The 27,910-nt window shown below is 39.5% G+C and overlaps 2 protein-coding genes across 3 annotated transcripts; one reads left to right on the top strand and one right to left on the bottom strand.

Annotated features, from left to right (window-relative positions):
• The first annotated feature begins 7,374 nt into the window (after window positions 1-7,374).
• Window positions 7,375-19,620, top strand: acp1 (acid phosphatase 1). 2 transcript variants are annotated; one of them, XM_080491485.1, is made up of 6 exons: window positions 7,375-7,430; window positions 8,346-8,419; window positions 9,437-9,550; window positions 13,984-14,045; window positions 14,895-15,000; window positions 19,348-19,620. In XM_080491485.1, the coding sequence occupies exons 1-6, from the start codon at window positions 7,388-7,390 to the stop codon at window positions 19,423-19,425; spliced, it is 477 nt and encodes a 158-aa protein (XP_080347611.1). In that variant the 5' UTR covers window positions 7,375-7,387; the 3' UTR covers window positions 19,426-19,620. The 2 variants fall into 2 exon arrangements, with proteins under 2 accessions (XP_080347611.1, XP_080347610.1); XM_080491484.1 differs by lacking the exon at window positions 9,437-9,550 and adding an exon at window positions 9,255-9,368.
• Window positions 19,621-22,532: 2,912 nt separating this feature from the next.
• Window positions 22,533-26,705, bottom strand: alkal2a (ALK and LTK ligand 2a). The gene is made up of 6 exons (XM_080491424.1): window positions 26,215-26,705; window positions 25,336-25,667; window positions 24,835-24,888; window positions 24,566-24,646; window positions 24,381-24,455; window positions 22,533-22,973 (listed from the first exon to the last, which is right to left on the bottom strand). Exons 2-5 carry the CDS (start codon window positions 25,613-25,615, stop codon window positions 24,391-24,393), a joined length of 480 nt encoding a protein of 159 aa, XP_080347550.1. The 5' UTR covers window positions 25,616-25,667; window positions 26,215-26,705; the 3' UTR covers window positions 22,533-22,973; window positions 24,381-24,390.
• Window positions 26,706-27,910: the final 1,205 nt, after the last annotated feature.

Here is a 27,910-nt window from a genome sequence, read left to right as displayed (position 1 = left end):
TTGGCTTTTAAAACAGACGGACGGAACAGCTCATGTGGGGATTAGGTGGTGTTTGCTTGTGCTTTAGTTCATTCCAAGCACCACTTCGAATGATTCATGAGGTCCCCGAGATTTACTTTCAGATGTGTGCAAGATGTGTAACTATGATTCATGATTAGTCACAAATGTTTTAATCTATATAAAAGGATTGGTAATTTGAGGGTGGCATTCCTACTGTTCCATAAATATTTATGTTTGTAAAGTCAACAATGAAAAGCTCCGTTAGTTTTTAGATTTTTTTCCATCAACTGTCAAAGAACATGTTTTTTTTTTTCATGTGAAACCAGTTGCTTGTTGTAATAAACTCACACGGAGTTGGAAGTTGTTCTGCTGTTTTTGTGAGCTGAACAAAGTCTTTAGAACCTTAAAAAGTGGACGATGGAAACCACATTCACAAAAAGAAATCAAATAAAGTCAATATTCGATTGATATCCATCTGTTTGTCAAACCATGGTATGCAGAAAGTATATGGTGGAGACCTTCATGTATAAAGATATTTCTCGTACCATAAATCACGAGGTTTGACCTTTTAATGAATGAATGCTGGGCGTTATCATAGAAAAGATTTATGTATATTTTACTTTCAATTTTAACCCCAAGTCTTAATCTAAAACAGGCCTAATGCAGGAATTTGTAGCGAGTAGTGAGCCCCGCAGCGCTGAAGCTGTCATGGTCGGGGGGGGGGGGGGGGGGGACCGCTCAAGCCAATTTAGATTGCCAAGAGATGAATTCTAAGCATTTTTTATTTTTTTTTACATTGATTGTAGTAACTCATATGAGGTACAATTTTACCTTTAACATGACTTGGTGGAATTTGAGAGCTTTGCAGGATTGGAATTTATTTTATAAATAATGAATGAATGAATGAATGAACGAACGAATGAATGAATGGACACTTCCACTTCAGGAAAAAAAATTCAACTTAAAGAGGCTTTCAGAGATGGAGTAAAGACCCGGGTGTAACGAACACTGCTGAGTTGACAAGCTTGACCTTTGTTGTGACCCAGTGAGGGACCTCAAGTAGCAGCGCCCCCTATGGTTCATCCTACAGAACATTCCATGCAACCAAGTGTTGAGGTTGATGGGCTTATTTCCCTCCTTTCCAGCTCCCCTCCCCTCTTCTCTTGCCCCACGCTACACCCCTGTAATGAGACACTCTGGTGATCTGTAGACTTGAGATGCCAGTGAGAAATCTCCTTGTTGTTTTAGCTCCTACTTAAGGATGAGATTCAATGCAACACATATGATGACAAGAGAAAAATAAATTGAGTAAGTCGGTGTAAATAGGTGTAACTGTGACACCCTGTATTAATTTTTTTCTTTCTTATAGAATGTGAGATGATGAATGTGACATGGTAAAGCTGCAGTCTGTATGATTTATCTTGCTGCAACGCCCCGTTTACACGCCAAGTGAAAACAAAACTCTTTCGTTGGGTTTTGGCTGTTTACTTGACGACGACACTCGGAGTCAGCGACAAAGGCACTTCCAGAGTGCAACTTTTCTAAAACACTGGGTGCTGCACATGTGCACTTTGGTCGTGGTTAGTATTCCTGCACGTCTGCGAGCAAATGGACCATAACAACGGAGGAATGCCGGTTACATTTGAGATGTTCTCTCTCTTAAATTTAATGGCGTTTCTCCAAAAAAGTGTTCATTTAATATCACATCATCTGGATCACATGTAGAGACATTTTTTCACATAAACCAGTTACTGCTTCGACTTCTACTGCAGAAAGGCATTAACACCCCATACATCGGTTGGTTGGATCAAGTGAATTTCTGGCTTTTTCTGCTGCTTGTAGTTCTCTTATATTCCTCTTTGGACAAAGACAATGTTGAACTTTCAATGAAGTGTTACCATTTTTTTTTTTTTTTTTTTTGATGTACTGATAATACATCACACCCCGCGATGTGAGCTCTCATGGTGGTTTAATGTTTATCGATCTTGTCTCACAGTGTAAATATTTCCAATTTGAGTCTGGCCTTGTGAACCTGGCTTTCCTTTGGGTACTCCTCCTCCAGATGCAAAATATACATCTGAGATTAACTTGAATACTCTAAATGACCTGTAACTATGATTGGGATTGTGTCTTTGTGGCGTGATTGTGTGTGGTTGTCTCTTTGTACCTGCCTTCGCTCTCTCGCAGCTGAAGTTAAAATAAAACAGCACAGATGATGGTTCCCATTATGCCTCCTCCCTGTACTGCTGGTGATAAATGTTAGTTTTCTGACGTCAGATCTTGAACATTTGGTAATTCCAAAAAAAGAATTGTCCAGGAGAAAAAATGAGATTTGATTTGTGTGGACTGACTCTTTCGCTTTCACTGCCAACTGTCCTGGCTCGACTGTGAGATGAGTAAATATTAAACAAACAACAAAACAGGTTGGAATAGTTCAAACAGCTAAAGACAGTATCAAAACTGTCAACTGTAGACTCCCAGTTCAGACAAACTGCGTTCATAATGTAATAAGCTGCACCCAAAAACCCATAGTACCAATGGTTGACTATAAATATCACATCATAGTTTCCATTCTCTTTGCAAAGACAAACTGAAATCAGGGCAGATATGGAGTTGCATACCATGGACAGGTTCAGCTCATGGGGGTTCTTCACTTGGAGTTGTTCTTCTCTGAGGCTCACACAAGTTTTCATTTGAAATGACTTTTTTTTTTAATTGCAGTCTATTTCTCTGCTCTTGTTTGCTGTCACCACTCCTCTATCAACCCTTTTTTTTAAAGGCAGATATTAATAAAACAAGTTATCTAAATTACAAACCATCCTTTGAAAGTTAAACCAAAGCCGACAAGGACAAAAATGTCACTATACACTGTTTGAAATATATCTTAGCAATAAAATTAGGTGAATAAGCAATGTTTTTAATAATGTAGCATGTTGTCTGGGCAATTGGGCGAATTTGTCTCTAATTGATCAGAAAAGCTTGAAGGAAGGATGGAAAACAGAGAACATGATCCGTGAAACCATTGGTCGCTTCTCTCCCCAAGTGATCTGACTTTTATTAGCTCCTGAACAAATGCAGCAAGTTGAGAAATATATTCTACACATTAATGTGACACAGCCTCATCTGCTAATCGTGTTTTCATTGAGTCATTCACAGCAATTACCACACATCACTGAGACGTGAATGAAAGAAGCTGACTCAATTAAGAACGGCTTGTAAATTATCATCTTTTACCTGCGGTTATTGTTTGAGTGTTATGTTAACTCGCTGATAATTGGTAATTATGCATGCAGCAAAAATAACCATCAATATGAGGTCATGTCCCTCTCAATTAGTCACTGTTTATCTATCACAGCCTCATCTTACTGTATTTCAGAAAACAACAGTGTCTGGAGAATTACTGATGCACTGTTTTCCTCATGTTACATGATGAGTTTAATTTGCTTTTCTCTTCGCTTAATCTCCTGTCTGGGAAATGATATGAGTAATGCAAGCACAGAGAATCTTCCATCCCAAGCAAAGTGTCAATTTGTTAGCAAATGTATAGCTTCTTGTGAAGAGGACAAGAACAAAAGTTCTCATTGGTTTTCATAAATGGAGGGAGTTAGATATAAAACACATTTTGTACCAGATCAGAGTTGTGATCAGTCACGTTCACTCATTCACACACAGTCACGCACCATTGGTGAAAACTGCCATTCAATGTGTTTGGACACGTCCACATGTGGAAAAGTAAGATACCAAACAAGGGGACTCAACACCTTTATCCAGCATATGTGGCAACTTCTTCAATAATTCCTTCAAAATTTAAACTGTGAATTGATGTGAATCACATGCTTACGAAGTAATGCTAAACACTGAGATTGGATCTGCAGTTCCGTTTTGCCCATTGCTGTAGTGCAACATGATTCTCTTCTGAGTGAGAGCAACAGATTGATGATTTTAATCAGAAATTATGCAAGGAAATAAAGATTCATATGAATACTGGGCTATGCAGTGCATAGTGTACACATGTACACATGCAACTAGAACAAATTAGTTTATGACCATCTTTTAAATATTTGACCAAAATTGAATCATATTTAGGGTACTTTTTTTATTGCATTGGTCAGGGGTTAACAATGGTGTAGACAATATTTTACATAAATCTACTAAGAAAATTACCCAATTTGGAGAGTTCCTTTTTAAAATAAGATTTTTTTACAGACACACACACACATGCATGCACAATCACACATTTTGTATACACAAATGAAACTATCTTGGTACACTGGGACAACAATGTGATTTTTAATAGTATTTATTCCAATGAGCGCTCAATAAAGTGTCAAAAATGACCCGTTTAGCACTGAAACACCTCCACGCCCAACACCTCAATAAGGCTCGTTTGACAAATAAATCACTTCATCCGTGAAACATCTCCAATGCATATTCGAAATATATTTAATCTTTAAAAAATTACATATCTTCCCGGTGAAATACGGCCATTCCATATTCTTTTTGCCATATTGGTAAAGATGCCATTAAAATCGCCTGCTGTGGTATAAAATTGTCCTCATCGGGGGAATAAGTCAGTAAAATTACTGAATTAGAAAGAGATTCTATTAATCAAAGTAGGGGCAAGATAGATCTAATTTCTCATTTGTTTATACTTAAAAATACAACTCCACTGTATAGCACTGTAGAAATCTCTTTCTCTAATTTGACCTATATTATAGTTTAATACAAATTTTGATTTAATGGGCATTTTTAGACATATGAATAAATGCGCCAACATTTCCAGAAAAGGCTACTTTTTGGTAGTTATTGTAACCTCTAATCCCTGCGCTCTGATATAAAAATATATGATCTCCTTTGGAGAAGATCCAAAGTTCAGCTTGCATGTTTATCCATCAGCATTAATGTTTTTTTTTCAAGGTTCCTCGTACAGTCCAAAGACATATATTGTAGGTTGAAAGGTGTAATATCTCTAAATTGTCCACAGATATCGATGTGTTTGTGTCTCTCTCTGCTAGGCTGGCGAACTGTCCATGATATACAAAGTCGATCACTTAAAGTTAGTGCACATCTGCCCCTGTACCCCATGGGATGTGTGTGATAAGGTTATGTGATACGTTACATGGTGCTGCTCCAGTCTTGGGAATTTTACTCGCTGCATATTTGTTTAGGGACTGTGGCTTGTTCAAACAAGCTATTTGTCACCGTGAAATGACCTATTTGTGAAAACGGACTAATTCAATGTGTGTCCCAACTTTTACCTCGCTTCAGCTTGGTTCACTTCAACTTGCTGTGACCCCTGAATGAAAGTAGATAATGTATGTGATGATCGTGGTGACTGGACCGTGGAAATTGAGAAATGGGAAAACACGTCCTCCAAACACTGTAAATACCCATATCCACTTAGTTTGAGAATGAGGAAATACATTTTAAGCTTGACCGCAGATAGAGTTGCTGCGCCAGCTGCATAAAAGCCTTATGGAAGGTGAAATTTGCTAATGAGGGCCTCACCAACAACGGAAAGCAGCCATTCGATGTGGAACATTTTTCTTAGATTAAGTTAATACTCTCAGAAAAGTTAAGACAGCTATGTAGAAAACAACATTGAAACCTTTCTTCAGCTCTTGTCCTTTTTTAAAGTAATGCTGAGGTTTCTTTATAAAGGTTATAATAAACACTAGCTTTATTCTTGCCCCTTCTACTGTGCCATATTTTGATTCATTTTATATCCTGTTTTCACTTTATGTTTAAACACAGTATTCATGGTTGTGACAAGGTGTGTTTTTGTTCTTCTTAATTTCGTTTGTTTTAATTCCATCGACTTAAATTGTTGTGCTATGGGCCACAAATGAAAAATGAACACATTAGATTACTGAACCACTTGTACTTTTAGTGGCTCAGTTTCATTCCGTATTTTTTCCCTGACAGACTCACTAATACAGTCCAGAAGTACACAGATTAGTGTAGGAATGTAGTGGCACTTCAAGGTAAATAGGTGAATCTGTGAAACTACTGGGGACAGAAAGTTATTAATAACAGTAGCAGAGGCTTTCCCGGTTTTCTCTCACTGTCCAAAAATGTGCATTTGATGGTAACTGGTGACAGTAGATGTGTGTGTGTGTGTGTGTGTGTGTGTGTGTGTGTGTGTGTGTGTGTGTGTGTGTGTGTGTGTGTGTGTGTGTGTGTGTGTGTGTGTGTGTGTGCGAGGTTATCTAACCTCCCAGAGTCCAAATGAGATAGAAGTTAACTGGTGTAGTTGTGACCGTGACTACTTGCCTGTCTCTGTTTGACCTGTGATAGATGCATAAACTGTCCAGACAGCAAGTATTGGCCCCAGTACACCATGAACCATGTAATCTGCGGTAAATAGTTGTCGGTGTACATATAGACAGTTGTAAAAACAGTTGTATAATACAATGTAATCTGTCATTACGAATGTCTAATGCATTCTTGATCCAAGAATTCCTCATGACAACCACATTTCATTCTACAACACATTAAAGTATCGCTCAGAATATTTGAATGCACTGAACAGGCAGGAAACATGTATTTGTCGGTCGTCCACAGTGTTCCTATAGTAACATGAAACTCAGATTTGTTAGTGTTGTACTCTGACTTCACTAAAATAAGTTTTGTTACATAAGTCAGTGGGTTTACAGAAGTTTAACAACGAAAGTAAAGCAAGGTTGTGCCTGCAATTACCATGTAGACGGGGTATGATAATTAAGGGTAATTTTAGAAGATGTCTATCAACACCTTCAAAACAGTTATCGACTTTTCCGCCAATTTATCTGGTATTAAAAGTTGGTGAGTTCAAATTAAATGTGTTTTGAATCACAACTTTATTTTTCTTCTACTTTTGTCTAACATAGCTGCATCATTAACTTGATATCAGTGGTGGTGTGGGAATGAGCCTCAGAAAATTAAAGATTATGAACATATATGTCATTCATTCATTCATTTGTTCGTTCATTCATCATTCAGAAAACACAGGATGAAAGGCAAGGTGTGCACAGAATACACAAGCATCACATTAGTCTTTGAGTATTTTTCTCTGTAAACTATTCTGAATTTGGAGATAAGTTATTGTTAAAAATGTACTCAAGGAAAAATAAGTTGCAAGGTTGTCAGAGTTTTGTCCTAAATGGCTGATTTGTTATTCTCATGACATTTAATGTAGTTACCTTAAATTTCATAAAAAAGACAAAAATAAGAAAAAAGAAATTAAACTTTAAAGTACAACTCAAAAATAAATAAAAATGTCTAATGAAACTAAATATAATAAATAAAACTGACGAAAACAAATAAAATCAGATCAACGTTTTGTTATTTTGTTCAGGCACGAGTAGGTCACCTCTCTCGCGGCCAACAGGACCCTCAGATATCCGTCATGGCGGCTGCTGGTTCTAAGTCTGTGTTGTTCGTCTGTTTGGGTAAGAGACCATTTGAAGCTCTCCGAGCTTATTCACTCTCCTAATATGTGAGAGTTAAACAAAAAACATTGTTTTCTGGTAGCACAGCAGTTTTAATTTAGTTTCAATATGTTTATTAAGGCTTTGTTAGGTTGAATGGACAGCGTTAGCTCGAGTGTTTTTGCTAATAAAGCCACATTTTCTGTATTTATTGGTGTAAAAGTTACGTTGATCACTGATCGCACACTCTACTTTCACGACCCGCTTCCACTAAGTGCAAAAGAATTCACACGTGAAGTTTCATACGTGATAATAGACGCTGAGTAACGATTCCTGGTTCCATGACAGTTCAAAGTCCACTGAGAGAAATCCTCTGTATCACCATTTAGACACGAGGCAATTCAGTGTTTTATTAAAAAAAAAAAAAAAAAAAAAAAAAAAGGAAAGGAAGCACATTAAAACAAAGCAAACAAAAATCTTGAGCGATTAGGTTTACGATAAAGGTGAAAACAAAGCGATTAAGAGGAGCTGAAAATGGACAATAAAGACGTTACACCTATTTAAGATAATAAAACAAAAATCTGCATCTGTGTTTTAAGTTCTAAATTAAAATAAGTGAGTTTATCAGCAGTCAGGAAATGTGTTGCACTGATGAGGAGGAAGTAAAAGCTGTCCTTCCTACTGGCCAGTTTTGATGTTTCATATTCTACTAGTAAATCTGACGTGTACCAGTAAACACATCGTTATATATTCAGCCATATTCAGTTCATAAATGCTTCTCTGAATCTTATTTTCCTTTAATACTAAATGTCAAATGAATCAAAACTTTTCATATAGACAAATCACCAAAATTAGAAATCACTGTTTTTCCCCTGTGTTTTCACAAGTAAAACCCCACATGTTTAATGTTGTTATGATGTTTGTGTGTTTAAACAGGAAACATTTGCAGGTCCCCCATTGCTGAAGCTGTCTTCAGGAAGATGGCCACAGATGCTGGAGTTGTTGACAAGGTACAGTCGTCATTGTTTCACTTTTTATTTATGTGGTTTATACATTTTATCAATGCCATTGGTATACGTTTTTAAATATCAGCAGAAATTGAGAGATCAGTCCGGCATAGAATCATTTCAATGAGCAGGTTTATCATTCATCTGTAATTTATGTTGAAAAAAAGTAATGAAATACTATTTTTAAGGAAAGCTCCTAAATGCTGTGAAGATGTGCTAAGTGGTGGCAGAGTAAACGTAACTGCTTGTCAATTTTAAATGATATGCGATATAAAACAGTGGTGCAAACAAATACTGTTCCATCAGGTACAGGGAAGAAGAAGGGTGGAATGTGTGCTTTTCTTCATTCTGTTTATTTACTTGTTGGTTGCTTTCTTGCTTTGTTTTGTGGTTATTTAATTTATGAGGATGTGGTTGATTGAGGACAAAAAAAAAAAAAAAACACAGGACGCAAACAGATTGACTGAACAGGAGGTAGGATTTTAAAAAGCTTAAGGTTTGTCCTACTCTTGGCGCATGTTACATTTTCACCATATTCTTTGTAATTATTGTTTTATTTATTATGTTGAAAATACATTAAAAATGTTTGAACAAATGAATCTTCAGAAAATGCCTGGTACAATGATTAAAAATAATACCAATGCCGCATAATTCACATCTTTCTGCTCTCTTAAGATAAACATTTGTCCTAATTTGACTGGTACATTCATTTCTTCAGTCGTCCTTTCAGAATTTGGCATCATTCAGAAATCTGAACCACCTTCAACCAATTATATGAGAGAGGGCATAAATCATTTTTGCTGTGTTGTTGTTGTCCCCCGTGCCCTGCTCTGTCTAGTGGAGGATAGACAGTGCTGCCACCTCCACCTATGAGATAGGAAGCTCTCCAGACTCCCGTGGTCAAGCCTGCATGAAGAAGCATGATGTGCCCATGTCGCACATTGCCAGGCAGGTACGACCCCACCCTTACACCTCTCCTCGCTGTGGCTAGCGCCCCCTTTTTGTTCTCTATTGTTGCAGTGGGTCATAGACAGTGGCGCCACATCTGACTGGAATATAGGCAGCCTGCCGGATGCCCGTGGTCTGGCTTGCCTCAGGAGTCATGGCATAGAGACGAGCCATAGGGCCCGACAGGTACAGCCAGACGTCCAATGGCACTTCTTGTCGCACTTGTGTGTGTGTGTGTGTGTGTGTGTGTGTGTGTGTGTGTGTGTGTGTGTGTGTGTGTGTGTGTGTGTGTGTGTGTGTGTGTGTGTGTGTGTGTGTGTGTGTGTGTGTGTAAAACGCTGCTCTACCACTTTCATGATATCAATAGTACGATTACAGGTTCATTTTTTATTTATTTTCAATACAGTTTTCACAATCATTAAAATGTATGAGCTCTCTTAATATGCAGTGAAGACGCCACACATTCATGTTATTTTTTGTTGATTTTGTTTCTTTGTGTTCACGTATCGTAATTTTTGGCCTCTTCACACTGGGAAAATGTGAAATACATTCTACCCATTTCATGCAGTTTACCTGTTCCTTAAAGCGTGTGTTTATTAAAGGTCCGATCAGACAGGAAAGGGTATTTTATGTCATGTTGGATGTAGCTGTGGTTGTTGCTTGACAGTTTCTTACAAAACCAGTTCAGTTTATTCAGTTTGTAAGAATGCCTTTTATATAACAGCCGAGTGTTACGCCTAGAATAACTGAATAGCCGCGTGACTGTGACTGCACAACATGTCGAACCTCACAAATGTCTGACACAAGCAGAAACCCACACCTGTAACTGTCGCCATTCAGCTCGGAACTTAAATTGCACTATGGCAAATGGGAAAAATGTTTTCTGATCGGATGAGTCTTGATTTGTGCACATACCATCGGAATTTGGCATAAATAAGTCAGGCATCATCCTGGTGGATTAATATTGTGCAGAATATTTTCTAGGTACAATTTGGCCTCTTAGTGCCAATTGAGCATCATTTTACCGATAAGTATTATAGCTGACCATGTTCACCCCTTCATGACTGCAGTGTACCCATCATGTGTTGGGCAGGATAACACACTGTGACGCAATAATCACTGTGTTGAAATGGTCTCGGCTCATTAAGATGAAGGAATTAAAGCTTATCAGGAAGCAAGACTGTGCCAACAATGTGATGCATCTTGGGTGTATTTCATATTTGTCTAACTTTTTTTTTTTTAACTACATACCACATTAGGAGCAGTCATTACGATTTTCACCAGTTTTTATAAATTGACACATTTGTCTTAACTCTCTGCAGAATGCCGGCACCCACAGTTGGTATGAAATATTGATGAAGGCAGTGTAGCAATCATCATATCACACATGTTTGAAATCCTCAAATAAGCTTTAAATTACACCAAGATGTTTGTCCATGTAAGGCTTTCAGGCCTCACGCTTTGCTGGCTTATCCTCAGAGCAACTCCTTCTCCCCAGTGCCCTTAGAACACTTTTTCCCTGAGAGAAATCTGGGGTTTCACCCCGTGCCTGAGATCTAACGTCTCCTTGATATTTATTTCTTTTTTTTCTTTTTTCCCCTCATTGCGAACCTGTTCCATCGGACTCTCCATCTAATCTCCTCAAAGCGGCGATGGGAAGGCACAACCCTTGGCTTAAACCCAGCCAAATCCACACAATTAGCTCTGACAAGCTTTTGTGTTTTCCTCCTTTTCTCTGTCACCCTTTTTGGTTCCGTCCCTGTATGTTTTGCTCCCGCCCCTTCCACTTTGCTGATCTTTTGTGGTGGGCTGTATCTTAAGGGCAGGTCAAGTGGGAGAGTGTGTGGAGAGCTCTGTATCCCAAACTAAACTTAGTTTAGCAAAACAAATCACGCTCCTAAATGAGTAATTGCCCGGAACACTTTGTGCTTTTGTTGGTTGATCAAAAATTGCCAAATATTTGATTCGAGGGAGCGGAAATTTGAATCAACATTTGAGGAATGAACTTTACTTTCAGCCAAAGTCTGACCCTCTGTGTACAAGCCACTCATCTTTACAGTTCTGATGCTGGACAGCTCTGGAAGCTATAATCTCAGTTTTTCACAAACGGTAATGTAAATGAAAGACTTGCGCCTGGCACTTTATCCATTGTACTAGTTTAGTCACATTTTATTAAAAAGAGTTAATATAACATATATAGCACATATCTATGATATAGATTGGCTGTTTATTTCACTCACACTTTCCCCAGTCTAGTACTTCATGTGTCCAGCCATGACCTTGGTGAGAGACTTGGTTTCACCTCCAATAACAGAATAGCAAGAAGCGTTGTTCATTCAAGTTGTTTTTGGTTTTGGGGTTTAACGTATTCGCTTTGATCGTGCCTCTATTGTCTCCTTTTTGCCCACAGAGTCGGTTCTCGTTGTTCATGAATAAATACAGAAACACATTTTAACATTCTAAAAAATGTTTATTTGCTGTGGATAGATGGCCATTAGGGAGACTAGATTTACAATGTTATCATTCCTGAATGAGACCTTGTGTTTTTCACTCATTTGACAATAAGAGAGTTTTTTTTTTTCAATCATGAAAGGAAAAAAGACGCACACATGTTAATAATCAGCGATGGTTCTTTTCTATTCTTTTTTTTTTTTTTTTTCCTGTTCAAGTGTGATTGTGAACAATGACCAAAAAGGATTCTGACAGCAGCATGTTGTTTACACCTGTGCGTTTGTCTGACTGTAATCTAGAAAAGGGTCCGTCTGGGTCAGTCTTACAAAACAAGCCCAACATGGCTCCTCTTTGAGTTTTATCCTCCGGGTTTCATCTGAACTTGAACTTTGCCGTGTTCATCTCCCCGCTCATTCCTCTGTTGCAGTGAAAACCTCCCAGCTTACTTGCAGTCAAGACTTTTGGGAAATCATGCCAAGACTTCTATCAGCCGTGTGAGGAAAGCTGGCTTCTTTCTTTAAGCGGAGCATGAGCGCAACCTCATTTACACTCGCATGTCCAAGGAGGCAGATGTAGCAACAGCAGCAAGCTCCACAATCGTGTTCACCGTTTATCACCATGTTAAAAAAAAAAGAAAAAAAAAAAGGTGTGAGGATGCAAATAAATACAGTGATCAGACACTTGATTGCAACCATTCAACAAAACAAGTTATGGCGAACATCTGTTTGCTCCTCTGCTCTTATGCGGAGGTCTGCAGTGGTTTGTGTATGTTTGAGTGTCTCCACATGTCAACATCTGGAGGAATGTGCCAGTTTCATTCATGTGTTGTGCTTGTTCTTGGCATTCCATGCAATTGACATCGAAAATCCATCAAACCTGCCCGGCGCTGCACGTTTAATCCATTGCTGCTTGTTCCAATAAATCGTCACTGGACACAATAAATGTTCTGCACCCCCGACTATGCGCCAACAGATGTGCGTCTCTAATGCCTTACATGACTTGCCGTCACTGTGAGGGTTGACTCACATTAAAGGTTTTCATGCATGATGCAACAATAATTGCAGGTCGGCACATCAGCGTCACTGTTCGTTAGGTTTGTTCCTCACGAGACGGTGCGGCCGAGCCGCTTTGCTTCCCGTGGAAGTAGATGTGGGCAGATGCACTGTGGCTTCTGTCTCAGCCATTTCTAATGACGGAGAAACTTTGTTGAAACTGACTGTTTGGTTTGATGTTTGCGTGGCACTCTGGCAGATATGACTGTTTTATCATAAACGCTACCGTCTCACTTTCTTCACAAGAGCAACAGGATCAGTCTGTGCATTTGCACTGATGTGGGGAGTACTGCATTATAAAAAAAAATTTAAATCCTGCTTATTGAGCACATTGTTGGCTCTAACATCAGCCAAGGCCTTTAACAGTTACCATTTACTGAAGGAGGAGCACTACAACATTCTTGCATTAACACAGACCGCAGCAAGCGCGTGGTCTTCCTCTCAGTGTTCGTCAGATTATCTTGTAGCTGGGATGAGTTGGCAGACTTAAATCAACATGAGCTCACCTATTTTTGTGGCTGTCCGAATCGTAGGGTCAGATGAAACTATGGATTAAATCGTCATCCGCTTGACCCCGCGCAGTGCTGAAAGTTCAGCTGATGTGTTGCAACGATACTGCAATAATATAAAAACTATGTGCTCATTAAGAAGAGCCAAAGTAAAATGTACGACTTCATGAACTCGTGAAGTAATTCACGTTTTGTTTTGAAAGAGTAACTAATCAGGTAATGATTTCCAACGCCTTCAACAATGATATTCACCTATTTTGATGCAAAAAGATGACAAAGTTCAACAACGGTTTTTTTAAATACATAATTTCTAAATGTTCTTTGTACAATATGTTGAAACTCAGTGCAGCCGCGGTGGTCACCGCAAATAACCTTCAAATCTCCATGCAGAGAGTGATCGGAGAATTGATATATTTTGATGATATGATTCATCCTGATGTCTCCCCTCCCATGTGGTTTCAAGATTTTAATGTAAAGTATGGGATTTATTTTTACTTCCTGGGATTCAATCCTCTCCGAAGGACCGAGAGGAGCTCTGGTGGCCTCACTGTGTTTTCACGGCGCCAAAAGTAATATTTGTTTTGTTCTGTTTCCACCCCACTTCCAGGTGACCAAGGACGACTTCATGAGCTTTGAGTACATTCTTTGCATGGACGAGAGCAATCTGAGGTACGGCGGCCGCAGCCAACAGCAGCAGTGTTTCATTTTTGTTTTGTTTTTTTCTAATCCCGCGTCTGTTGATTGCAATTGGAAAGAAAGAAAGACGCTGAAAACCGTGTGCTAATGTGTTTAACATCCCATTTGAACAGTTAATAGCACAGAGTAGTGACGCATTGGAAGGGCCCGAGGTACGTTCTCCTGCCGACTGTCTTCACATAAAAATGGTAGCAGTGAGCTATAACTAACGTGTAGGTGAATGCCTCCCTTTAATGAGCAATATCCATTCTTAAGCTTCTTCCAAAGGTCAGGGGGGGGGGATATTTTTTGCTACTTTGAACGTTTAGGGATCATTTTGAGATCACATGCCTATGGCAGATCTGATCTGTAAGCAGCTTACTGAGTTCTTTGAATGCCTCGTCTTTGCTCTCTGAGCAGTTTTTCCTCTTTTCTCTCCCACATGTTTTTTTTTTTCTCTTCCCTTGTCTCCAAATGTTAAGCTGACTAAGAGAGTTCATAAATTGTCTGACCTCCTGTTTTGCTGCTCTCGTCTGACCTTCGCTAGATTTGGTCCTGCTTTCATTTGTTCTTAGATTATTTAAAATAACGATGGTGAAAAGTTTGAGGGGTTGTTTTTGTGTTTTGACGCTAAATGCATGTGCATCTTGTTGATGTAAGATGACGACTCTGCACAAGATAGCTTCCCCCCCCCCCTTGAAAGAATCACATAAAATATTCTAAAAGTCACCTCAGTTCAGTCTGTGAAAGGTTTTTTTTTAGTCAGATGGCACACGGTGAAACCTTCTCCCGACATCCTGCTTGATTCTTCTTCTGTTCCATGTCTTTCTCTGTTCTTCCCAGTGAATTGAATCGAAGGGCAAAGTTGGCGAAAACCTCCCAAGCGAAGGTTGAGCTCCTTGGTTCATATGACCCCCAGAAGCGGCTGATCATCAAAGACCCATATTACGTAAGAATTCCAAGTTATTTCATGTGATCTCGCAGAAATGATTGATGCCATTTAAAATCTGCCATCCGATGTGTTCGATTGAGAAGATTTGAGATGTTTTTTGGGTTTTTTTTAATGACGGATGTTTTAACCACAATAACATTTTGATACTTGATTTTAAAAAAAACAACCAAAAAACTGGAATAGCAATCAAAAAAACAATAATTCAGGTCATTTTCACTATATTGGTTTTAGTTGGGAGTTATTTTAACTCGGTGTCCACTGTAGAGCAAACAGAGAGTTCTCTGGGAGAGTACATGGAAACTGAGCAACTAGAGGGTTAATTGGGTTAATATGCGGTCAAAGTCCAACAACCTTTCAGCACAACACTGTGGGTTTCATGGATTTGTCACTTCTGTTCATTTCACTGCCACATTTCACTATTAGTTGCTCATAAAACACAACATATGTGAGGTTTTTCTATATTAAACACAAAGAAAAAGTTACTCTGAATCTCAGATTGTGTAAAATTGTTATTTTTGTTGGAATCAAATCAAAGAAACTGCTTAATTAATTCAGTATAGATTTAAAAAAAAACACATCATACCAATCATATGTGTGGTAAGATCTAATCTTCACTTTCTTTATTGGGTTGTAAACTCCAGACTGAGAGCTTTAACTGAAGTATTTATTGGGCGATTTCGGTCTAATTTAACCCAGTAAGACAAGTTCAAAATGTTCAAAAAGAAAAAGGACGGTTCATTGTAAGAAGTGAGGACAAAGATTTAGGACTTTTAGAGAGAAAACTTAAACCAGGAGTTGGTCTGGTTGGAACGTCGCAGTATAATCATTGATATACTGGTAAAGTCGCTCTCAGGGTGGCAAATAAGATCTACCTCCATGCATGAAGCTGTTTGTCACAAACCGATTTGTAAAGAAGTTGAAAATTCAGTGCGTTGTGATCATTTTGAGTCATGTTGAGACCTTCCTTTGTCAAAGGAGCGGAATACAGTTGAGGCTACAAGTGTCTACTCGTATATATGACTGTACTTACTGTCTGTCAGGAGCTAAGAGGAATTTTGAACCTTAACAAAACTTCTGTGGCAGATTAAACGTGATAGTTTTGGGACTCTGTGTTAACAAACGTTTGCAGATCTCTGCCTTAAACCAGCTCAAGTTCCAATCCTGTTTACAGCAGGAAGGACTTCTACACTTAATATTATTGTAGAATACAAGTAGCATGAAAGCCCTAGGGGGTGATTCAGTTTGTGAGAATGTGCATGGGAAAGACATCAGGCCAGCATTGATCACATAATAAATACTGAAATATTAAACTTTCAGACCATTCAGCAGATTCTGAGAGTCGGATAATCTCTCAGCCAATGTTCCAGTGAATTTTGCACCTGGAGGGAATTTCTGACTTTACGCTTGTTTTTTCCTTAAAAGCACCTGTTCAGGCTTTATCAGTAGATATTGCATCATCATTTGACCTTTTCATTATGCACACCTATCTCTTTGGTGACCTATCTCTAACTGACATGAACTATTTGGAGTATTTATAGGTTTTTATGTTTCTTGTCACTCATCCGGCCCGAGCTACGGTGATTCTGACAACCTTGCCCTCATTTGTAAAATTTGAACGAAACCATTTTCCAGTGGCTGTGCAACCGAATGAAGTAATGCATGTAAAACCAATGATTGATAGAAAAGACATAAAGAACGGGGAATGGTAAACTTATTGTGTTTATGATGTAAGACTGTCAGTGTGGCTCATGTAATGAGCGGCAAAGCAAAACCAGAAATGTCCCATATAGTATTTTAGTTGGCCATCACAGTGAGAAATACCTTCTGCTTTGAGATTAATTTAGCTTTTCATGCTCCAGAGCTCACTCATCCTTCAGTTCGTTACGTTCTCTCTCTGTCTTTCTCTCTCCACACATGAAAGTCCTGCCAGATGATTTGGACGAGGGGCTGCTTTTTATCTTCTCGGGGGTTTATGGGACTGAAAAAAAAAATAGAAAAAAAGAGATGAGAGTTGTAAAAGCGCCGGGAGGAAAGTTGTGGACGGCGTTAAGAGCTTGGGTGGTGATGATGGCATTAAAAAACTTGTTTCAGTCGTCGATTTCAATAAATAGCAAACCTTATTCCAGATAAGTGGTTTCATGTCTGGTGTTTAGGGAGTTCTGCTGAACTGATCGTATAGTTCCTCCCCCTGACTGCGTTCTACCTCCTGGAAGCTGCGTCCCTCCAGGAAAAACCAACCGTCCCGTAACGATGTGGCTGCAAGAGGAGCTCGCAGTCGATTCATACGAACACGGCCACTTCAATTAGATTCCTCGTGACGGCGTCTCTCTTGTTTTGTTTGTTGTGGTGGTGCTGTTGTTGTCTTTTTCTTCCCGCTGTGGTTTTGGATTAAAAGTTCTGGACACTGTCACAGTTTTGTGAGCAGTTCAATCGGGACACTGAAGTGAGTTTAGATACTTCAGTTCTCTCTCCTAAGTCCAAAAACATGCGCGTTGGACTGATATACTGCCGTGTATCTAAACATCATGTCCCCGTGTCTGACCTGTCCATCGTAGCAGCGCAGGTCCGGCTTCCTGCCGCGTGACTAAATCACCAAATGTGGCAACGGGAGGAGCGTTTTGGCTTCTGGAGGACGATTTTAATCCAGGAGTCTGTGCAGCACTGTGACAGCTGGAACTACTGTGTGTTCACTGGGCTGCAGGTCTCCATCAGAGCAGTCGGAGTGGAGGACGCGGTTCACATTTCGTGTCACTTTTGTTTCCTGTTGCTCTCCAGGAGGATGTCTGATGAAGGACAACATGCAACATGTTGCTACTAGCCCTATAAAACCTTTTTACGAACAAACTTTGCTGCGTAAAAAAAAGGACAGCGCATTGGTAACGATGATAATGTGCGGTGGGATATCATAACCACGTTTCTTTTGGCTCCATGTGAAATCCTACTCACGACTGCCATGGAGGTTTGGGATAAGCTTCATACCAGAGATGCTGAAGTCTATGAAACGCATTTGGTCGCAGACAATTTTGATTAAATCAAAAACAACTCAGGCTGGGCCAACAGCTTTTTTCTTTTCTTCTCAGAACTGAATTACTTATTCTGATTTGTAGTTCACTGAAGTGAAAACATTCACTAAACAGTCTTTTTTTTACTGTTTATAGCGCCCGCAGCAAATGTTTATTTTGAGTGTGTTTTCATAGTTTTTAATTTACTTGCTGCTTGTAGTAGAGTTGCTACATGATCTTAGTAGTAAAAATGTTTTATTTATTTTATTGCAAATATCTGAATGAACTGCAGCACTTTTGGTTTTTGTTTCAGACTTCTTGGATTTCCTCTCTGTTGTCGCTGATACATTTTATTGTAGTTGGATCACTACTATTTTCAGAAAGTCAACTAGTTGCACGAGTTGCTCATCGGTACTTATCTGCACACCGATGACTCGAGATGAACGTCTCCTGCTATATAGACGTGTGACATATCACCATATGGAAGCACTGGAATTATAATTTCTTAAACGATTTCTAAAATTCACATGGCACAAGGTTTTAACTCGCAGCAGGGACTTTTGAGAAAATCGGCTCTCATTCTCCAAATCCTTACGACACAAGATTTGCACGTTGGCGTTGTCGTCTCATTGGTGTTTTTGCTGAAAGTGTGATTGTTCAGAAGACCACTCTCACAAAGCCGCCCGCAGCCAACTTTGTCCCACATTTTTGTCTAGAAGTCAGATTAGTTTAACTTCTTAAAAAAACAACAACACATGTTTGATCAGGATTTAAGCCATTTTCAAATTGATAATCCCTGTGGATTCCTGATATCCACATCTCGCATGTCTTTGTTGATCAGTAATCCCAATTATTTAATTTATTTAAAAAAAAAAAAAATAGTCATGACGTCAGCTTTACTCGTGTTGTTTCTCTTGGAGCCTGTTCAAAATGGTGACAATTCTTTCTTTGTATGCTTGTGGGTCCACGTGTGGGAAAGGATAAAAATATGTTGTCTCATCACAAAATAAATCTTTAAAAAAAAAAAAAAAAGATCTTATCAGAGTTTCAGGCAATTAAAGTATTTTCTGCTTTACAAAGTATCCTTACTTCTCATGACAGTAAAATACTCCCAATAATTTGAGTCAGCTGGCATCAGTCTTCCGCACTTCTTTTTATAGAGTACATTTAGTATATGTTTTTATATAGATTAGGAAACCATCATTTCAGTCATTTCATTTATTTTTATATACCATGCAACTGTTTATTTTCTTCCTTTCAACCGTCTATAGCTTTAAGACTCATCATTACTCTACATATATTTTAATCTTCTTCTTTTTTCTTTTTTTTTTTTGTCCTGTAGGGCAGTGATGAAGACTTTGAGAAGGTGTACGAACAGTGTGTACGATGCTGCAAAGCTTTCCTGGAGACAAACTCTTAACAACCTTCAGTCCACGAAACCTTTTCCCGCTGAGTAACAGAAGCACTTCTCAGTTCGATACTGGTCGCCTCACTCTACAACTCCCACAATACTTTGTTCCAGTGTTTTGAACCGTATACAAACCTCACATTGTGTACATTTAAAGCGACAACACTTGTAGATTAAGTTTGGGTGATGAAATAAATAAAACCTCTGAAATATAAACGAGTTGTGTTTGTTTGTTTTTTATTCTTCCAAGCAAATTCATTCCTGCTATTGGGGAAGTGGAAAAATGCAATAATATGAATTCTATTCACCACACAAATCCTACACGACGGCTACATCAGATAAAACATGTATAGAAGATGAATATTTAGCGTACTGATCCCAATATCTGACTCACTTGCAAAGGATATTGGTAAAAGTAAAAATAATTTGCGCGGTTCTGCAAATTAGTTTCGCTTCAGCACATTAGAAATGTGATCGTACTACAGCTCGAGATAACAGATAATAAATAAATAAATTTGTAAATCCTTTTTTTGGTTTTGTTTGGTCAGATCTAAATAAATCACAGACGTCAAATAGTGTTTGTCGCCTTCATACAGAATCGGACTAGTTTAGTTTTTTTTCGCCCCTCTGACCGTAGAGCGGCACAAAGCTGACCAACTCTCGCTGCGTAGTGAGCATGCACATGACAGTGGTGTCAGCTTTCTTATCTAACTACTTTGAATGTCAAACTGTTCAAACTTCCTCCAGGCAGCGCAGTTATTTAACCCCGACAAATTGTGTTCACAAACAAGTAGCTGCTCCCGAAATGCGATTCCACCGAGATTCCTAACAGCCGTGCAGCGATGGAGGAGAGTTGAATCTCTCTTGATGCTTTTTTTTTTTTCCCAGTTGGAACAAATTGTGCTTCAACAGTGCCATAATGCACTGGATCGAAGTTATATCACAAGTAGGACGTTGTTGTTGTTTTTTTGTTTTGTTGATTGTGAGAGTGGCTGTCCCAGCATGCCAGGTTCAGCCCAGGACTCCCTACTTGCATGCCATCCGCTTACTCTCTCTCTCTTTGGGTCACTTTTGCCGCCACCAGCTTAGAAAAGGCCAGAAAAAGAAAAATGCAACACGTGGTAAGAACATGAGTCATGTGCACCACCACAGCTTCTAACTCATCATCCAACATTTCTAGATTCAGTTTCTTCATACTACCGTCAGGTCTCATTGGAAACACTGATATGATGGAGCCGTGTCATTTTTTTTTTTAAGCTTGACACTTTTACAAATTCTTCCTTTTGTGTAAATCAGTGGCACACGTCCTCATTATAGATTATATAGTTGGAATTACATTTTATTTTATTTTTTTCAAGGAATCAGTATTTTGTTTATGTTTGTAGATTGAATAAAGTTAATATTTCAACTACAAATAACTCCACTTTGAAGCAGGAGATTCATGTTTCTGTTGTGCTGCGGACTCGCCAACACTGCCGCGTCTTGTTTGGACACAGGAGGAGAGAACAGAGCAATCGTTGAGCACTAAAAAGTTCATTTCAAGGTCCTCCATAAACTATGAATGTTGTCTTGTTCATGGTTAAGATTTAACCCAAACAAATGACAGACAATGAATTGCTTAGAAAAACATTTGCTCCACTACAATCGTGTCCTTTCAGGATTCATGTTTCATGCATACGAGTTGGAAGTGATTTATAAGATGTATGCACTTGTGGGGCGGCTTAATCCAGAAATCGCAATATATAGTATTTATTTTGAGAGTGTCGCCACACAGACAAGGCTTTTAGTTGCCAAGTTTTTAAGATGCATCTCAGACACACTCGCTTTATTCAGTATTCTACTGAATATACCACAATGTCGGATGTCTGACTTTGTGGGTAATCCTTCAGTGAAAACTACTCAGATTAAGGTCCAGCCATTGTTTCATCATCAACCTCGTCCATGTACAAAGTATATTCTGAGGTCTTCAGGACTAAAATTACGTTTACCACATTTTTATCTGCAGAGATGTCAAAACCCCAGACAAGTACAACAGCGGGGAGAGACACCAGCAGAGATAAACGGAACATGTATGTTGTTTTTCTAAAATGAGTCGAAGAGGTCTTTGAAAGATGGTTCTGAGGGTGAATGGCATAACTGAACATAAAATAAAATGTTCCGCATCTGACCAATCGGTGGTTACATAAATGTGATTTTAGAATAACGTCTCTTTGAAGCAACCAGCCAAAAAGGGCCACGCTCACTCCTGCGAGCTGACATTTTAAGATAATAGTCGGCCTCAAACTGCAGTGGGAATTTCACCAGATCTGTTGCCCCGGGACTCGGATCAGTCACGTGGTCACTGGGGGTGCATTCCTCATATCAAGACAAAAATACAGAAATACTGCACAACAACCACAAACACGTCATGTTTGTACCAATCTCATAATTTATTTAAATATATCTCATTTTTAAATATATGTGTATATATATATATATATATATATATATATATATATATATATATATATATATATATATATATATATATATATATATATATATATATATATATATATATTTACTTAACACCCATTTGTTAAATGCCTGTTGCGTTAATTCATGTGTACCCTTTTGATGCTTTGTTTGTTTTTACAGTATGTACATGTTACTCTTTGTTTAAATGGGCATGTCCTACATTATGTCCGGGGGAACTTTTGTGACAATTCAAACACATAAATAAAGTCTGCATTGCTGTTCACCGAGATCCACAGGACGGCCGTGACTTACATCTCCCTCTTGTTTTCGCGATGTGTTTCACAAATATACAGAGAAATGCTCATGCAATTCATAATTTAATCACAGTTTCTATTCTCCATGTAAGAATAAGTAGGTGAAACTCTGCAGTGACTGCCAGCTGGGGGTCTGTGAGGTTGTGAGATTGGGGGGTGGGGGGGTGAGGGGGTGGGGGGGGTGATAGGTAGTGCAGCTGAAGGGATGGGCTTAATCTGAGATAGTCATACAAAACAAGTCAATCGTAGGAGGCAAGTCATTCTGAAGACAGTATATTTGGATTTTGCTCTTTTCATACAGAAAATGAGCAAAATAAAAATATGAAATCCCTTTTTTGTTTTTGTTTTAGCAACATCTTTTTGGGTTCCAGCAGGATTAGAGGCCCCAACTTTGTTTCTCTCAGTCACTTCCTCCTCCTCCTTCTTCTTCTTCTTCTTCTTCTTCTTCTTCTTCTTCTTCTTCTTCTTCTTCTTCTTCTTCTTCTTCTTCTTCTTGTCCGTCCTTCAGTTTTGTAATCCTAATTGCCATCCATTTATTTCTTCGGTTTTGTTTATTTGTACTTTTTTTTTTTGATCGGTTGCTCCCTTGTGCTGACAGCAAACCATTGAGGCCCAGCCAGAATGGTGGGCAGCAGCAGTCCACGCCTTTGCAAAAGAAACATCGGTGAAGGACATTAATGTGCCTAATATCAGTCGGGGCTGGTCAGATTTAGACTTCCCTCTTACTGTCCAAGGCACTTTGCTCCCCAAGTTCTTTTTCCTTTTGGAGTACTTGAGTAGGGCTTCAACCTGCAACAAAAGGGAGTGAAATTCTGTGAGATTCCCAAATTAGGAGCAATCAAAACATTCGTTCCTCTCCAGAGAGAATCGCAAATAATAAATCGTGACAATTGATTTGCTGCTGTTTCGTTAGGGTCTGTAATATGGCTGTCACATCACTGAGACCTCATATCACCACAACAACATGATCTGAACTTAAAATCATTGATTCAAAAGTCTCCAGGTCTTGATCAGAATCAATTATTCCCTATATTTGTCTGATGAAAGGGAGGAATATTATATTCAGCAATTTCGCAATGTAAACAGGCTCACAGCAAGAAGATCATGGGGTCAAATAGCGGCTGGGCCTTTCTGTGTGGAGTTTGCATGTTCTCCCTGTGGTGCAGATGGACGTATGGATGGATGAAAACAGCCTTCATGACTCAATAAAATCATGCTTCAAGCTTTGATGAATTGATTAGTTGTTGGGTTTTTCTCTTTTCTCTGTTAAAAGCACCTAGAAATGACTGTGTTGTATTTGGTGCTATATAAATAAAGTTGAATTGAATTGAATTGAATTATATATAATACTTGAATGTTCAAGTTCAATTATTGGATCATTATTATTGACTTACTCTGTATGAGTACTCTGTTTTACCCATTCATGCAGTGTGGCCATTTTACTGTTATACGTGTGGATTTTAAATGGAAATCTACACATGAGCTCCTACAGGGGAAGTAATTACTACAGTCCTTATCTTTATCCTTTATGAACGAATTAGGAAAAAATAAAAAAAATGCAGCATCTCCCCCATGTACTTGTAACTTCTATCTTTTTATGGATAATGTCAGATTAGTTTCAGTTAAGTAACAATATGTGATAACCTAATGTGCATACTTAGATACAGTACAACTCAAATTTGTATGGAAAGCAAGGATCCAGACTGTTGGATGTTAGTTTCTTTCTTTGGCATGATGCATTCTGTACATTATGTCCATTAAGTTGTGCTTTACAACCGACGTACTTCAGGTACGTTCATTACTTCCAGTTTGTATTTTATATTTCTATACCTCAACAATTCAGTGTGAACTTTTAAAATGCTCTTGCGTTTATGTTTGAGTTATAATAAAATCACTTATCAAATCGCCTTTGCATGAAGGCACATCAGCTTGTGATACTTCTGTATAGTATAAACTAGACCAACACGTAAAAAGTAATTATGACTGTTCACCAGGTAGGTCAGCAAGGTGCTGCTAAGTCATCCCAACATTAGTTGACCCAATAATAAGATGTACACAGCAGATCACCTGCAGTGGCCATTCATGTAATGAAAAGTGGACTTAAAAATTCACAATACTTTGACAGCCGCTGAATACCCAAATAAACAACGACATGGTGGACATCAGGTTGATTCAGAGTTGAATATACAATAGTACCTCGTGCGCGCTACCCCTCTGTGCACTGTGGGCTGCCAGCTAACCGTGTGAGAAGCCGTGCACATCTTTTGAAGTCTGAGGAAAGAAAATAAAATGGGAAGATATGTTACTTTTAAACAGCATGTTGATGTTGGACTGACACAGTCACTCCCTACAGTGTGTGGGGAAGTGTAACCGCAGCTTACATGCAGGTATCGTGCAGTCTCTGGTGTGGTGATAGACTCTGTACACATTCTTCCTGCACTTTGGGCTGAAGTACAGTGGACCTGAAAGGAGAAAAAGAGGGATCCAAATTTAGGAACATTTCCAGCTCTGCAGACATCAACAGCTCTATTTTACAGCTTTTATCTACAACTATAATTCTTGTGCATGTCTGAGCTGCTTTAATCACTTTTTATGACTTTTTTTATCAACCCTTTATCAAACCCCCCTCAATAACTGTAAAACACCTTACCTGTTATGTGTTTTAGGAATTTCTCCTTCTTTTTTAAATCTCTAGGAAATACAGCTGTTTAAAGAGAAAAGATGGAGGAGAGAAAAGTGTTAGGATTAACACATCAATCCAAAGCACATGTATCTGCATTCCTATATGGGAAGTACATTTTCTCATGGAGTGTCCACCATAGAGCCTGCAGCAGTGAAATCCAAACCCCAGACAGACAGCCACAGAAAACACAAACGAAAGTATTCGAGAATCACTCACTTAACCAACTAAAAAAAACCAGCACCCAGTGGTGGGAGAGAAAGTTTGCGTTTGAACAGCTGTATGTCAGATTTCTGTGCCTATCACAACATGTGCGCTTCCAGACACCACTTTAAGTGAAAAGGAAAACATGTTGCGGATCGTTTGAGTTAAGCAATCATTTAATCATGTCTGAAGGGTTAGGGGGATACATAAGCCATTAAGGGCCAAGGATGTGACCCAACATAGATGGGAGGAGAAGCTGCCACTCACCGGCAGCCTGAGTCCCCCTCTCTGTTTTCAAGTTGCGAAAGTCCCTCTGCTCCTGCTCTAAGCTCCTGGCCCGCGTCGTTAACGAGGAGTCAGTCCTCGCACTGTGGTGTCCCCGGCTGTCCTCCACGTGTTTCACGATCTCCACCAAGCGCCTCAGACTCTGCTGCGCGTCCGTGTCCGCCGGCGGAGCCGAGGAGGGCGCGCTCTCGCCGCGGTGGTCCGTCAGTGCGCACAGCAGCAGCACCAGCCCCATAATGAAGTGCTTGCGCAGTCCGCTCATCGCTCCCGTGGAGTGGGGGGGAAGGAAAAAACAAAACTCCTTCCGTGGACACCTGCGGGACAGATTACAGGAGGAATGTCAAATCCAAGTGCTGCTGACTGGCTGTCGTTTTGTCAGCCATCACATCATCCAGAGTTGCTTTACGCACGTTGAGGGTGGACACATCTCACCGCCGTGTGATAATCCTGCTGAAGCCACAAGAAAACAAGACTTCCACTGCAGACCACGTCCCTATTCTAAACAACATAACATTTGCAGGAATATGTGCACTCTCTTCAATTACTCGAAGTTAGTACATTTTTCACTTATATAATTTGTCCCATACGATGTGACAAACTGTTATTATGAAGCAAAGTTTCCCAATAATGTAAATTGTTTACGTTTTCAACTAGCAACCAATACTGAGATTTACATTGTGGTTTTTTCTCTCTCTCTTTACACAATAAAAACTTATATTTGGAAAGTTTTCAGCTTTACTTTCAACATCTGGTCTCTTTTTCACATTGCAAAAGAAACGTTTTGCTGTGAATCGCAGTACAACAATCTCATATTGGTGAAACAAATATAAAGTAAAGGATAATAAAGTTTAAAGCCATTACCTTTCAAATGAATTTTTAAAAAAAAGAAAATAAAAATCCCGTTGTACGTCCCGTATATCCACCGATATAGAAAGAATACACCGTGCGCAACTTCAGTTTGTGATCCCGAATCTGTCCAGTCCGAAATATATTTCCCCGGAATCTGCTTTTATATTTCAGAATTCAAAGTTTCTCAAGGCATATGAGTATTGTGCGAGCATCCGTGACCATCCCCGGAATCTCGACGGACTGTGGAGAGGCAGCACAGACAGAAATCCTGCTCCGGGTCCCGTGTGCGTCCTCGCTGAAGAAGCAGATCGGCCGCCCTGGAGTGAACCTCACTTTTTATTCTGTCTAGCCGACGTGGTCACTTGTCCCTTGAGGGCTTCTCCGCAATGTCTGAGATAAGAATAAGACGCATTATTTGCACCCCCGAAGCGGAAAGTCCACTTGAGTTGACTGACCATCACTTTTGCGCCGTGCCAAGTTTTCTGCGCCCCCCCCCCCCCCCCCCCCCCCCCCTTCCCCTCCTCCCCTCCTCCCCTCCTTTCCGTTACTCCATTTATCTGTGCGATATGCTGTTACAGGAAGCGTTTCTCCAACTAATACTTCCACTGAAATTTCCAATCAATCCAACATCGTGCAGCATCTCAGTGGAAATGCTCCCGTTTCTTTCTCGGGATTCTCATAACCTCATTTAGAGCTTTTTGCGCGCGTTGCATCCATCAGGCAAATTGAAACACGATTAGGTCTCGTTTAAAGAAGTACTCATCGAAAGATTAATTACCAACAGTTTTGAAAGTCATCGATCATTTTTGTTTCAGTTCAGAGGAGTGGAGTTAACGGGAGGTTTTGGAGAGCGTTTCTTCCTGCTGTGGATTAGTCTGGCCCACTTCGGTTGCTTAAGTCAGAGCGCGCAAGTGGCTCCCACGCTCCCCCTCAGACCTCACTGACTGGGGCTTCAACAGTTTACTATAATGCAGATGGGAAACCAGAGCTCACTTGTTTAAAAACAAACACACACACACACATGCACGGTTTTCAAAATTCCCCAATGAAGCAAAGATTTAGACTGTGTTACTTTACATATTTGGGTGCTCAGAAGACGACCCCCATCATTTACGCATGGCTTAGCGGATTTTCGTCATTTGTGAGAAAGAAACCCGCACCTTGAACACATCCTTGTTGAGGTGGTTCGATATGTGGCTGTGCTTTAAAAAAAAAAAATGGCTTGGTGCTGAAAGGACAGCGCGCACTGTCACTCAGCTTCAACCCTGAACAGGCAGCTCTCTGTCTATCACTTATTAACGCCCTCCGGGCTGAGATCGGGAATTGTCGGCCAGAATAACGCTGCAATTATGACAAACAATTATATTTGGTGATTCACCGGCAAACTGATTGCTTTGGGCAGCTGATAGGTGCAGGGCTCAGATAAGGAGGAGGGGAAATCCCAATTTAAATCAGCCCGTGAGAGCAAATGAGGAGTGTTGTGGAGAGAACGTAAATTTGGAGCAGAGACTGACCCCTGACCCTGAAAGGTCGTTGTGAATTGCTCACCCAAAACAAAAAGACTGACATATAAACAAAAAAAACAACATATATGTCGGAATTTTATATACACAAGCAAATATTAACAGCACATATTATCCAAATAAGATACATTTTAAATAAAGAAATACTAGAATACATTCTTATTGAGGGAGTGACAGCTCTTTCA

Source organism: Lipophrys pholis, assembly GCF_963383615.2.
Source record: "Lipophrys pholis genome assembly, chromosome: 21".
Taxonomy (NCBI): Eukaryota; Metazoa; Chordata; class Actinopteri; order Blenniiformes; family Blenniidae; genus Lipophrys; species Lipophrys pholis.
This window is presented reverse-complemented; position numbering and strand designations above follow the sequence as displayed.

Bases quoted from the DNA above. Each gene is read 5' to 3' on its own strand.
- alkal2a (XM_080491424.1), bottom strand. From the start codon at position 25,615: ATGAGCGGACTGCGCAAGCACTTCATTATGGGGCTGGTGCTGCTGCTG. The intron at 24,889-25,335 runs GTGAGTGGCAGC...CTCTTTAAACAG, and splicing joins GAGGGGGACTCAGGCTGCCG to CTGTATTTCCTAGAGATTTA. The intron at 24,456-24,565 runs GTAAGCTGCGGT...TTCTTTCCTCAG, and splicing joins AGACTGCACGATACCTGCAT to ACTTCAAAAGATGTGCACGG.
- acp1 (XM_080491485.1), top strand. From the start codon at position 7,388: ATGGCGGCTGCTGGTTCTAAGTCTGTGTTGTTCGTCTGTTTGG. The intron at 8,420-9,436 runs GTACAGTCGTCA...CTATTGTTGCAG, and splicing joins ATGCTGGAGTTGTTGACAAG to TGGGTCATAGACAGTGGCGC. The intron at 9,551-13,983 runs GTACAGCCAGAC...CCCCACTTCCAG, and splicing joins CGAGCCATAGGGCCCGACAG to GTGACCAAGGACGACTTCAT.